General features: G+C 27.9%; 2 protein-coding genes across 2 annotated transcripts; both read right to left on the bottom strand.

Moving 5' to 3' along the window:
- Window positions 1-166: 166 nt before the first annotated feature.
- On the bottom strand, window positions 167-6,605 carry LOC123301129. The gene is made up of 5 exons (XM_044883863.1): window positions 5,294-6,605; window positions 3,161-3,176; window positions 1,649-2,029; window positions 242-924; window positions 167-175 (listed from the first exon to the last, which is right to left on the bottom strand). Exons 1-5 carry the CDS (start codon window positions 6,512-6,514, stop codon window positions 167-169), a joined length of 2,310 nt encoding a protein of 769 aa, XP_044739798.1. The 5' UTR covers window positions 6,515-6,605.
- Window positions 6,606-9,520: 2,915 nt separating this feature from the next.
- LOC123301128 lies at window positions 9,521-12,018 on the bottom strand. The gene is made up of 4 exons (XM_044883862.1): window positions 12,002-12,018; window positions 10,547-10,778; window positions 10,092-10,465; window positions 9,521-10,046 (listed from the first exon to the last, which is right to left on the bottom strand). Exons 1-4 carry the CDS (start codon window positions 12,016-12,018, stop codon window positions 9,521-9,523), a joined length of 1,149 nt encoding a protein of 382 aa, XP_044739797.1.
- Between the last annotated feature and the right edge of the window lie 1,083 nt (window positions 12,019-13,101).

Genomic DNA, 13,101 nt, shown 5'->3' with positions numbered 1-13,101 from the left:
AAATTTCTTAAAAGAATATGCTCCGTAAAGAATTTTTTTGGTAAAAAAATACTGGCTTTTATTAAAAAAATCCAATAAATTTTGGCCAATCCTTTATATATAAGTATTTTTACAAAATCGTTTTATTCTTAATTTTCACTTTAATATTTTGAATTAAAAAATTTTATCAAATATTCTAAAGTAATTGTTCAATTAATACAATAAATTCTTGAAATTCTTTAAATGTTTTTTCTTTGTAAACGTGATTAATTTCCAATTCTTTTTTAATATATTTCGCACGATTACCATACATAACTTCCTGACTGTGACCAGGATCTGAGAGGTACGTACTCATTCGTGGCATTAATAAAAATACTTTATACAAGCATGCAAGAGTCATAGTTAATACCATTGTATCCGCATATTGTTTTTCGAAAATTTCCTCTGGATAAATATTATTGGAATCCAAACCAAACACATTTAACTCTTGTGATAATTGTTGATAATAATATTCTAATAATTCACGATAATGTTTTGCTCGTAAACTTGGTGAAAAGTTTACAATTAAAAAAAATTGTAGATCAACAGTAGGTGGAAGATACCGCAGTATTTGAAAATCAACCATACAACATTGCTTTGGAACATTATTTTCATAGGAAAACATAATATTATTAGCCCACAAATCACCATGCGAAATCACATGATATTTATTTTCCTTTGGTTTTATTTCATCTGGCATACGATCAAATATTTCATTGAATTTCTCTTGTATTTGATCAACATTTTTTGGTTGCATTTGCTCAAATATACAATTTATACTATCTTTTGTTGATTTTAAGAACTTTCGACCTAATTCCATCTCATTTGAAAATAAAATTTCCATAAAAAAGAACGGATATTCTTTTAAAATTGAATAGTCACTGTTTTCTATGGCACGCCATTTTACTATTTAATGTCCGAAAAAAATGATCGTAATAATAATACATTATTATTATGTTATCATCATAATAATAATCATTTTCATTATGTACATAATTTTAATTCAATCATTTTTATTATGTACATAATTTTAAGTCAATCATTTTTATTATGTACATAATTTTAATTCATATTAAATAGTAAAACGGCGTGCGATATATTTCCATTATGTACATAATTTTAATTCAATCATTTTTATTATGTACATAATTTTAATTCTCTATTTCCATTATGTACATAATTTTAATTCAATCATTTTTATTATGTACATAATTTTAATTGTCTATTTCCATTATGTACATAATTTTAATTCAATAATTTTTTTTTAATCTAATTCAAATAAAATTAACTGATTTATTATTATGTATCATCATAATAATAATACATTTTTATTATGATGATAACATAATAAAAATGTATTATTATTATGTATCATCATAATAATAATACATTATTATTATGATGATACATAATAAAAATACATTTTTATTATGTTATCATCATAATTTTAATTCTCATCTCTCTTTTCTCATCTTATCTTATATCAATCTCTCTTTTACTAAGATTTATTTTACGAAATATAAAATATAAAATATAAAATTTCTGATTGAAAAAAAATAAATAATTAATTTTTTTCTCGATAAAAATTTGCCTATTAAATAGTAAAATGGCGTGCCATAGTTTTCTAAACGTTTATCATGTAACAATTTAAAACTAAATGCATGAAAACTGGCTAAAGCTTTTAACCCCACATAACAATGATTCAAATCATACTCTTCCAAATCAGCAACTTTAAATCCACGCTCTGATAAATCTTCTAACACAATCAATTTATTATCAATAAAATCATAGAATTTTGGTGCCCACATCACTTGGAAATCGTTCGTCGCCAATTTTAAAAATGCTGATTCACGTACGTATATATCATTTTCATCATTACTTAATTTCCCAACAGCATCATTTTCATCCAATTTTAATTTCATGAAAAAATTTAAAGTTTGTGTCTTTTGCCTACATTTTATGTCGAATGCTCCTTTTAAATGTGTTGATAAATATCCTTTTTTCTCACCCTCTAGTGGTTTCAATGAATAATTTATCAATTGAAATTGATTTGTTTTTATAACTTTTTCAACTAATTGTAAACATTGTTTTTTTGTAATGGTTTGATCAAATACTTCTTCGGGCATTTTTTGGTTCACGCACACACTTTAACAAATTTAATATTTAATAATCAAACTATACTTTAGAAATGTATATTTAAAACTAAGTTTTTATTTTTGTGCTGTGAAAGAAAGTTATTATTGGAGTTTAGAGCGATACAGAAGATATGAATTCTGATCGTATAAACAATTAAGGATGTTAAGACATTTCCAAATAAGTTATTAAAATTGTATAAACTATATATAATGTAACAAATTAACAGACGGTCGCAGCGATAATCATAGATATACAAAAATATTGTATACAAATATTAAGCACAAAAAATAGTTTCATATTTATTGTGCAATTTGGTAAATATTGCTCCTTCGCCTGAGAACAATATACTAATTTCATTGAACTATTTCATTATTAGGCAACATAAATATTGTCTGTGTTACATTAAAAAAAATATATATATAAAAATTGAGTATAACTTCCGTTTTTTCAGATTATCTACTTTTATCTACTTTTTATAAAAATCACTGCTTTCGAAAATAGTAATATTCAGCTATTCACTTTTCACATCAGGATGCATAATGTTTTTTCATTTGAAGAACGCATTTAAAAAGTGAATCCTTGAATTATTTTCAGGAAGAATAAGTTTATTTATTTTCAATTTGAATTAGCAATAGTTATGGCGGACGAGTCAATGGCGTAAGGTCCATACAGGTTGGTGATGCTCAAAATACTTCTGGTGGAGAGCCCCATTCAATATGTAGGTACTGTAATAATACTTATGCCAACATACATACTCAAAGTATGTGTCTCTATAACATAACAGCATTGTACTAAACACCATGCATTTCTTATCCTGGTAGTATCTACTTTATAAAATTAAAACAACCGTTAATCTGTTTAAAGCTATATCGTACTGGTACGTCCTTAAGCGTAGGGATCCCTCTTTATAATGATACCAAAATAAAAACAAATACTTTTTATATGTACAATGCATTCGGAATATTATTTTTAATTTAAAATATTCATCTAAAGCAGCAAAACCAACCTTCTGAGTCACCATCCTATATCATAAACGAATATTCAGTTTAATTAACCGACAAAATTAGCCTATTTGTCTCAACTTTCTTCGAACTAAGTGGCGTCTATAGACGAATTTGTGAATCTGCGGCTACTACGCAAAATGACTATTGCTTACTCTTTTTTTTATGTATACATTGTAAAGAATATTAAAAAACTGTTCTATATTTGAAAAAGAGTAAAATAAAAAAATCTTTTAGACAATTTATCGTATTATGAATTTAAAAATTATGGAGCAAAATATAATTGTAAAAAACATTTTTTTCAATTTTTTCGATTTTTAAGATTGATTCTTACTAAATCGATTCATTGCAGTTGATTTTTAAGTGAATCGATTCTCGATAAACTGATTCAAATTCGTTCCAAGAATCGATTATTTTCAAAGAATTGCCCATACCTATTATTTTATTATTTTATTATTTATTTATTTGTTTAAGTTTATAAACTTGTTTTTCAAAAAATATTAGAAAAAGGTTTACGTAACATTACAAGTAAGATTCATAAATTATGTAATCATTAAAACAAATACAATCCAGATGAGATTATTTCACAAATAAAAAAAGAAACTGAAAATTCATATTTAAACAAGTGAAAACAAACAATTGATTGAGTTAATTGTTGAAATACCATGCATAGACAGTGTTAATTACTCTGTCACATTACACATACATACATGTCACACATATACAACTGATATAGCCATAACATACATACTATACAATTTGCGCTCTCACGGGTAAACAGTAGTGTTTACGAAAAAATTATTCAAACAAAAGTTGTTAATTTTTTTTTTATAAGGAACATTGTTTATACTTAAACTTTTGTTCTATCTCTAACGGTTTACAAGATCAAAAGTGTAAAAAGTGACCAAAAAATCCCCGAATAACGAGTTTGAACCGATTATATAACGAATTTCTCGAAAACTCCGGGAGGTGACAGGGATATCGATCATTCTGAGCACCAGATACCTCTGAGACCAATTCTGTCGCGATATTCATGTTCAGCGCACTTAAAACTCCTGTCTAACGAGTTTGAAATCATTTTCATCACTATTAACCGAATTGTTAATTTCATATTTACGGGCAATTTAAAATGCAATTATAAAATGGATATTAATTATGCTAATTGCATATTTTTAATTTCTAGTAAATCAAATTAGGTCACAAAATTTCCTGGCGCTCTAACGAATCGAATGGCGAAAACCGCATTCAAATCCAACTTACTTTTCTACTTTTTAATAATAGAATGTTTAGCATGGGCGTCGCCAGCCAATAGGCCAGAGAGGGGCAACCTGGAAGATACAGACTAAGAATTATGAGAAAAACAAATTTTAAAGGACCATTTTTCTAAAATTGTTAAAAAAGGCAAGCATAATTTTAGGGATTTTATAACACATGTGACTTCATTAGACATATTTATAAATGGTAAATTCTGTTTAATTGATTAATGATGATTCTTTGGAAATTAGATAAAGCAATCCTAAAAATTACAGAGAAAGATTACATTTATTTACAAATATTTTTATTTATTTATTATTATAATGCGTGTTTAACTACTAAGGTCATATACGCATTGTAATATTTCTAAAAATATTTGTAATAATATTTCTTCATTATCTTATGTAAACCGACCTTTACTAGCCCTGTATTCCAATATAAATATATACACCGTGTTCTGTTGTTGACTGCAGAAACATAGCTTACCAAAATAAGCTCATCAACAGCAACAAAAAAACTCTTTTACATATTTGATCTGAGGTCAAATTGGGGAGATACGGGTGTGGCAAAAATTGATAAATTTGTTCATTCATTGACTACCATTCGATAACCAGTAGCCAATGATAATCAGTAGATATTAATAAATTTCACTTAATAACGGAAGGGATTTTAGAAAAAGTATAAAATTATTTAATTGGTAAAAATTATATTATTTAATTGGTAAATTTTGGTAAAAAAATACTGGCTTTTATTAAAATGATCCAATAAATTTTTGACAATCATTTATATATAAATATTTTTACAAAATCGTTTTACTTCTTAATTTTCACTTTAATATTTTAAATTAAAAAATTTTAACAAATATTCTAAAATGACTGTTCAATTAAATCAATAAATTCTTGAATTTCTTTAAATATTTTTTCTTTGTAAACGTGATTAATCTCCAATTCTTCTTTAATATATTTCGTACGAGCACCATACATAACTTCCTCACTGTGAGCAGGATCCGAAAGGTATGTAGTCATTTTTTGTCGTGGCATTAATAAAAATGATTTATACGAGCATGCAAGAGTCAAAGCTAATCCCATTGTATCGGCACATTGTTTTTCAAAAATTTCCTCTGGATAAATATTATTTGAATCTAAACCAAACACATTTAACTCTTGTGATAATTGTTGATAATAATGTTCTAATAATTCACGAAAATGTTTTGCTCGTAAACTTGGTGGAGAGTTTACAATTAAAAAAAATTGTAGATCAACAGTAGGTGGAAGATAACGTAGTATTTGATAATCAACCATACAACATTGTTTTGGAACATTATTTTCATATGAAAACATAATATTATTAGCCCACAAATCACCATGCGAAATCACATGGTATTTATTTTCCTTTGGTTTTATTTCATCTGGCATACGATCAAATATTTCATTGAATTTCACTTGTACTTGTCCAATATTTTTTGGTTGCATTTGCTCAATTATATAATTCATACTATCTTTTGTTGATTTTACGAACTTTCGACCTAATTCCGTCTCATTTGAAAATAAATTTTCCATAAAAAAGTACGGATATTCTTTTAAAATTGAATAGTCACTGTTTTTCAAACGTTTATCATGTAAAAATTTAAAACTAAATGCATGAAAACTGGCTAAAGCTTTTAAACCCACATAACAATGATTCAAATCATACTCTTCCAAATCAGCAACTTTAAATCCACGCTCTGATAAGTCTTCTAAAACAATCAGTTTATTATCAATATAATCATAGAATTTGGGTGCCCACATCACTTGGAAATCATTCGTCGCTAATTTTAAAAATGTTGATTCACGTATGTACACATCATTTTCATCATTACTTAATTTCCCAACAGCATCGTTTTCATCCAATTTTAATTTCATGAAAAAATTTAAAGTTTGTGTCTTTTCTCTACATTTTATTTCGAATGCTCCTTTTAAATGTGTTGCTAAATATCCTTTTTTCTCACCTCCTAATGGTTTCAATGAATAATTTATCAATTGAAACTGATTTGTTTTTAGTACTTTTTCAACTAATTTCAAACATTGTTCTTTTGTAATAATTTGATCAAACACTTCTTCTGGCATTTTTCTTTGGTTCACGTACGCACTTTAACAAATTTAATATTTAATAATCAAACTATACTTTAGAAATGTAAAGAATACATTCAATTGTCGATGTATTTATTTAAAACAAAGTTATAATTACGTGCTGCGAAACATATTATTAGAGTTTAGAGCGGTACAGCAGATATGAATTCTGATCGTATAAACAATTAAGGATGTTAGGACGTCCTAAATGTACATTTCTAAACAGTTTATTAAAATTGTATAATGTAACACATTAACAGACGCTCGCAGCGATAGTAACAGATATGAGATCCAGGAGAGGCCGGACTCAATAAAACCAGGGCTATTCCGAAAATAACTACATATAAAATAAACCCTCAAGTTGATTTATGCTTAAAACTCGAAAAATAACTTTTATCGATAAAAGTACTTCAAGCGCAAAATGTTGGTTGTGTAAGCGCACATCTTACAACATTAAACGTGATTTAGGTTTCCAAGCTCACTCTACTCCATAACTGGCAATTCACTTTAAATTAGAAAGTTATTATTGATTAAAAAAGTAACATTTTTTATTCGAAACATTTTCCTGCAAACCGTACAGTTTATGAAAAAACAAACTGAAAAATATAACACAAAGTTGTTTCTGGGAAATACGGACACTCTTCGAAAAAAAATTTCCAATATATCCAATAAATTTGATTCGTTTTCCTGAAAAGACCATTTCAGTTCAAATTGAATGAACAAACACACAAAAAAATGTTTCAAATGCAAAAAATGTTTGCGTATTTATAAAGAACAACTTAATTTCTTTTTTTAATTTTTATGAATTAGAGTGAGGTTTTAATTGAATCTGAAAACTTATATCGAATTCGAAGCCGGTATAAGATGTGTACTTTTAAAACTAATATTTTTCGTTCGAAGATTTTTCCTCGATCAAATTTATTTAATTTTTAAGCATATGTAAACTTTAAAAATAAAGATATATAATATGAGTGTAAAGGGCTACAAATATAATTTTTGTCCGGAGCGGCGAAATAGCTAGATCGGGCCCTGGTCACAGATACACAAAAATATGGAATTTGAAAAAAAATATTAAGACCAAAATTAGTTTTATATTTATTGTGCAATCTGGTAAATATTCTTTCCTTCGTCTGTGAACAATTTTGAACTAACAGTGAACTAACTTTTGGGTGAAAGTTAAAAATCGCACAATAAATTACTGGCATTTGGTTAATTTTTTCGAATCTTTAGAGGGGCGGCTCCCTCTCTTTCTCCCACCTTGCCATTGTCCTTGATTATGATCAATAAAATATATATCAATGATACTTAACATCTCATTATTATTATCAATTATTTAATATAAAATTCACTCATGATATAAATTATTCAAGTGTTGTATATAACGGGCGTCTCACACCAAAAAAGTATAGGCATATACGAAACAAATATTCACCAAGTAGTTAAAAACGACAATTAAACAAACAATTGACTGTATTAATTGTTGAAATACCATGTATAGTTGAATACGCAACCGTTTTTTTTTTTACATTGTCATGTAAGTAAAGAAAAATAAACAAACAAACACATACATAATATATGTAACGTATACATTTAAAATACAAACTATAGGTGCCTGCAGTATATACTACAATATAATATTTCTAAGCCAATTTGCGCCCTCTAAAGGTTTACAAGACCTTCAGAAATGTTGCTCGAAACGAAATCGGCCTCATTTATACGTCCTGAGCATGATATAAAAATATCAGCTCGATATCTCTTTTCGTTTATGAGTTATCGTGTTTACAAACAGATAAACAGGCAGGCGGACAGACAGGCAGACAGGAAGACAGGCGGACCATATGACCATAGTTCTAGTAGGATTAGTGCTTTCTCGGTATGGAGCTCCAAAAGATGCAAAGAAAAAATCTGCAAAAATTGTCGATAGTAGCACTCGATAAAGAAATATTCTGAACTGAGGAAAAAGTTATTTGAATCTTTTATTTTTCAATACCCATTCAATGGTATACAACACAAAATATTGCTTTACGACGAAAAGAAAATTATCTACCGTTTGTTACTAGTTTAGTTCAAATAACGGAGCCCAAATTTTATGGTTGGCGAGTTTATTATTTTCTCCTGACTCGATTACAAAAGCTTCTATTCTTTAGTAGGCCAAGGAGCCTATCATTTTTTTCCAAAAATTATAATAGGAGAAAAAACGAAACCACTTAGGAAGGATGGCTGACAACCTGTATATTTATTTAAATGGATAGTGTATACAAATAAATAAAATTTATCTAAATGACAGAGTAATTTTTATTTACATATCTAAATTATTTCAGACACTACATAATAAATAAATCAAACAGAAGAGCTTGCATGAGCAGGGTTAGGCACTAAATCATTTCGATTAAAAAATAGTAGAAGGCATCTAAAGGGGTAGATCGGAAAAAACATATTAAAAATTAAAAATATGTCATTATTGCATTTAATCGTAAGAAAATACGATTTAAGTTTATCGGTAATTGTAGGTCAAATAATGACATATTTTTAAGTCGCAATTCCTCCGAACGTTTTTCGAACAAATTTTTTGAGCAAAAATTGTTATTTTTTTATTAGGGTTATCTTTCTAATTTAAAGAGTTATTCTCTCTCTTACCGTTTGGAATGTGCATTGTCATATTGAAGCTACCCGCAAAACTAGGTCCAATCTGATATCAGAAGATAACAAAAACAATAGGGAAAGAAGTATAATTTTTATAGGAAGAACCACAAGTTAATTTACGAAGGCTAAAAAAACAGCGCTGCCTGATTTTCACATTCCCTAGAGGCCCCGAAAAATTGTCTTGCCTATGAGTCCCAACATGAGTTAATACTGCATTCTACAAATCGTTTACATTTACGAATTATTAGTTTTCAGTACTTTTGTACCTCCGATTGTACGTTCCAAATACCTTCAATTATATAAATCAAAAATTAAAAGAAATGATCAAAAACAGATTATTTTAACCATTTATTAATCAACTTAGTTCATTAATTCAGATACAAACTCAGTATATTCCTCTATAATATTCAATCGGTAACATTCATCCTTTTGCATAAACTGTTCAATGTGATTGACACGATTATCCAATAAAAAATCAATGACCACACTATTATCTTTAAAATGTTCATTAAATTTTTTTGGACCAAGCAACGCAATCACCTTATAATTAATATTATAAAATAAAATAGTTAATAAGCGATCCGAACATGCTTTATCAAATGCATCTCTTGGATAAATTTCTTTTGGATCATATTTATATGCTTTTAAACGTTCCGATAATTGTTCGTAATAATAATTCAATAATGTTACATAACATTCTTTTCGGAATTTCTTTGTCGAATTATAATAAATAACACTTAAGACATCATGAGATGGGGGTAAATACCGAATAAATTTAAAGTCCAATAATCGGCACGATTTCACCGATCCAAACTGATATTCAAACATTAAATTATCCCCTGCCCATGGATCACAATATGAGAAAACGTTGAACGTATGACTCACACTTTTTAAATCATAATAAAATCCATCATATTTTCTTCGAAATAACAATTTAATATCGTTCCGCAACGATTCCGTCTCATTTAATTGATCAATTAAAAACATATGACTATGAAATTCTTGTCTTTGCAATCTTCGAGTAATTGCATATTTTTTATTATAAAAAATTTCATCATTCACAAATCGATTTGCATCTGCAAATGGTCGCATTCGTTTTCGTTCATGTAACTTTTTTATATGAAAACTAAATGCATGAAATTCGGCTATTGTTTCCAAAACAATTTGAAAATGTTTAATACCGTACCAATTTGCACGACAAATTTCAAAATGTTCAAAATCATCCTCTAATATAATATGCGTTGAAGTTGCTTCTCTCATTTTTGGTATACATAGCGGTAAAATTTTTGCATGTTCTTTTAATTTCTTAAAAAATCGCCCTTCTTTTGTAATTGCATTGTGTTGATTTAAAATTTTGGTAAATGGTGTATTTTTTGAAATATTTACTTCTATTTTGTATAAGAAAGTAAATGTTTCTTCTGCTGCTTCTGGAGTTAATCGTTTCATTTTTATCTTCAATCGTTGGTAAAGTGATTCCGGTTCGATAAATTTACTATTTGGAAATATTGGTTCATTCTCATATTCGATTAAAGTAAATTTGAATGTATTAATTTTTTTCCCAATTAAACGAGTTACAGTTACTCTGCTTAATTTCGCCTCTTCATCTGCATCTACCAAACTATAAAGAACATTTTTCATATAATTGAACATCTTTCTTGTGGTCTATTTTCAATCGCTGATTTTGAATTCTGACATCTCGGATAAGAAAACGTTGAAACACCGATAAAATAAGGTTTCGTAATCGTTACACAATTTAGAAAGTGAATACGGAATTAACAAAAGTTCTTTTTTAATTCAAAAAATGCCAATTTTATATTTTAAAATTAGAAGTTAAAGAATTTTGGAAATGTTTACAAAAGTAACGAAGATAAAACTTATATAATTAAGAATAAAAAGAAAGCAGGCGAGTCTTGGAACGTCACTTAGATTATCAGATTGTAAGTTTCCATGTGAACAATAAACTAAAATTTCAGAGAAAGATATTCGAAATAAAATTTGATCTTCTCAATTAAGTTTGACCACTGGATTCATAGCGTTCGACATATCAGAATACGAATTCAGACGATATCTCGGAAACTACTGGACCAAGAATGAAATAAACTCGATTTATCGTCACCCGTCACCAAAATTTTTAAAAAAATTTGTCTAATATATTTTTTATATCGCCATATATACGAAGGTTTTTATCCCTGTCAAATTTTTCAGACCATACTTCAAAAAGTTGTTAAATCTTCAAAATCGCTCCGAAACAAAAACTTCTATACGACTTTTGCAAGATACTATACGATAATATACCCAAACTTCTCATTCAATCGTTACATGAACCCCATTTTCATATTTTACGGGACAAAATTACCCTCAAATATGCCAAATTTAATCAAATTCCGAAACAATAAACGTTTTGTGATTTTCTAGCTTTTTCCGAGAGGTATCAACTCTTAAAATAAGTGCAAAAATATCAGCGTTTGTTCGGCTTGTCCAAATTAATTCAGGACTCGAAAAATATTTCAAACAATGTGAAGAATGAAATCGGAATACATAGGAAAAGAATATTACAATATGTAATAATGTCAAACGAATACCAAAATATAATTAATACATCACATGATTATTATCATCTTAACTATTAATTAGTTATATTAACAATGAATTGCGTTTTAAACTTATTGTTAGTATACATAATTAAAATTATTATTATAATTTATATCTATAGTCATTAAAAATATAAAAATATTGAGAATACAAAGGAAAACAAACAATTGACTGAGTTAACTGTTGAAATACCATGCATAGACAGTATCGATTACTCTATCACATTACACATATACATGTCACACATACATAACTGATAATTCCATATTAATACGTACTATACTTAACATTTGCATCTGATGTGTGCCCTCGTGAGTAAACAGTGGCGTTTACAAAAAAATGTTTCAAACAAAAGTTGTTTATTTTTTATATTTAAACTTTTGTAGTTTCTCTAACGGTTTACAAGATGGCTCCAACGGACCCAAGAGCCAATTGACCTATGTTCCCGAGTACACTGTAAAAATTTCAGGTTGATATCTTTGTTCGTTTTTCAGTTATCGTGTCCACAGACGGACGGACGGACAACCGGAATTGGACTAATTAGGTGATTTTATGAAAACCGATACGATACCAAAATTTTGTGCGTAGCATCAATATTTTTAAGTGTTACAAACTTGGGACTAAACTTAGTATACCTTGCATATTACATATGCATGGTATAAAAATTAACAAGTGCAACCATCAACTGACTTGTTTGAACTTCCGCCGTTTATTTTAAAAAGGCATCTATTAAATTTAATTAATAATGTACGAACATTTTTATTAATCTTTTTAATAGTAGTCCAAGTAGTGAACACTCAAAAAGCAATTTTATGATTTTCAATTCCTATATGAACAAACATAAAAAAGGTGGGGAAGGCAATTTATTTGTAATTTAAATATTTTCCGGAAATTTTATTCTAACCATCAATTTGGATTTCTTATCTTTATTCGTTCCTTCATTTATTTGCTGCACGAAGTATAATAGGTCTGGAACTCAATTTTTGAATCGTTCAACTAAAACAAGAGCTCTAGGTGAATCCAATTACCTCTGTCGTTTATCAGGAGGGGAGAGCAATTATATCAATTAAGATACTATCTGCATCGATAATTAAATTTCTGGCAAAAATTCAGAGCCCATGAATATATTATCTATTTGTAAGTTAAACCCACTAAAAATGATGCTACTGACTAAATCCTTTCCGAATTGTGTTTCTCGAGATATCAGCAATTGACAGTTGAGGCACAGTTGAAGTTGAGATACAAATTTCACTTAAAAATAATGTTTTATTCTAAAATAAAAATTCTCTATAGGATAGGATAGTATGAAAAATTTTATTAGTTTAACTAAATGAAAAATTGGCAATAAA

The sequence above is a fragment of the Chrysoperla carnea genome, chromosome 5 (assembly GCF_905475395.1).
Source record: "Chrysoperla carnea chromosome 5, inChrCarn1.1, whole genome shotgun sequence".
NCBI classification, from domain to species: Eukaryota; Metazoa; Arthropoda; class Insecta; order Neuroptera; family Chrysopidae; genus Chrysoperla; species Chrysoperla carnea.
This window is presented reverse-complemented; position numbering and strand designations above follow the sequence as displayed.

Excerpts from the sequence above, each read along its gene's own strand:
- LOC123301128 (XM_044883862.1), bottom strand. Across the intron at positions 10,466-10,546 it reads CTTTCTTATACAAAATAGAA|AAATTAAAAGAACATGCAAA; the intron begins GTAAATATTTCA and ends CGATTTTTTAAG. Across the intron at positions 10,047-10,091 it reads TTGCGGAACGATATTAAATT|TGTGAGTCATACGTTCAACG; the intron begins GTTATTTCGAAG and ends TGATTTAAAAAG.
- LOC123301129 (XM_044883863.1), bottom strand. The coding sequence starts at position 6,514 with ATGCCAGAAGAAGTGTTTGATCAAATTATTACAAAAGAACAATGTTTG. Across the intron at positions 925-1,648 it reads TAAATTGTTACATGATAAAC|TAAAATGGCGTGCCATAGAA; the intron begins GTTTAGAAAACT and ends GACATTAAATAG.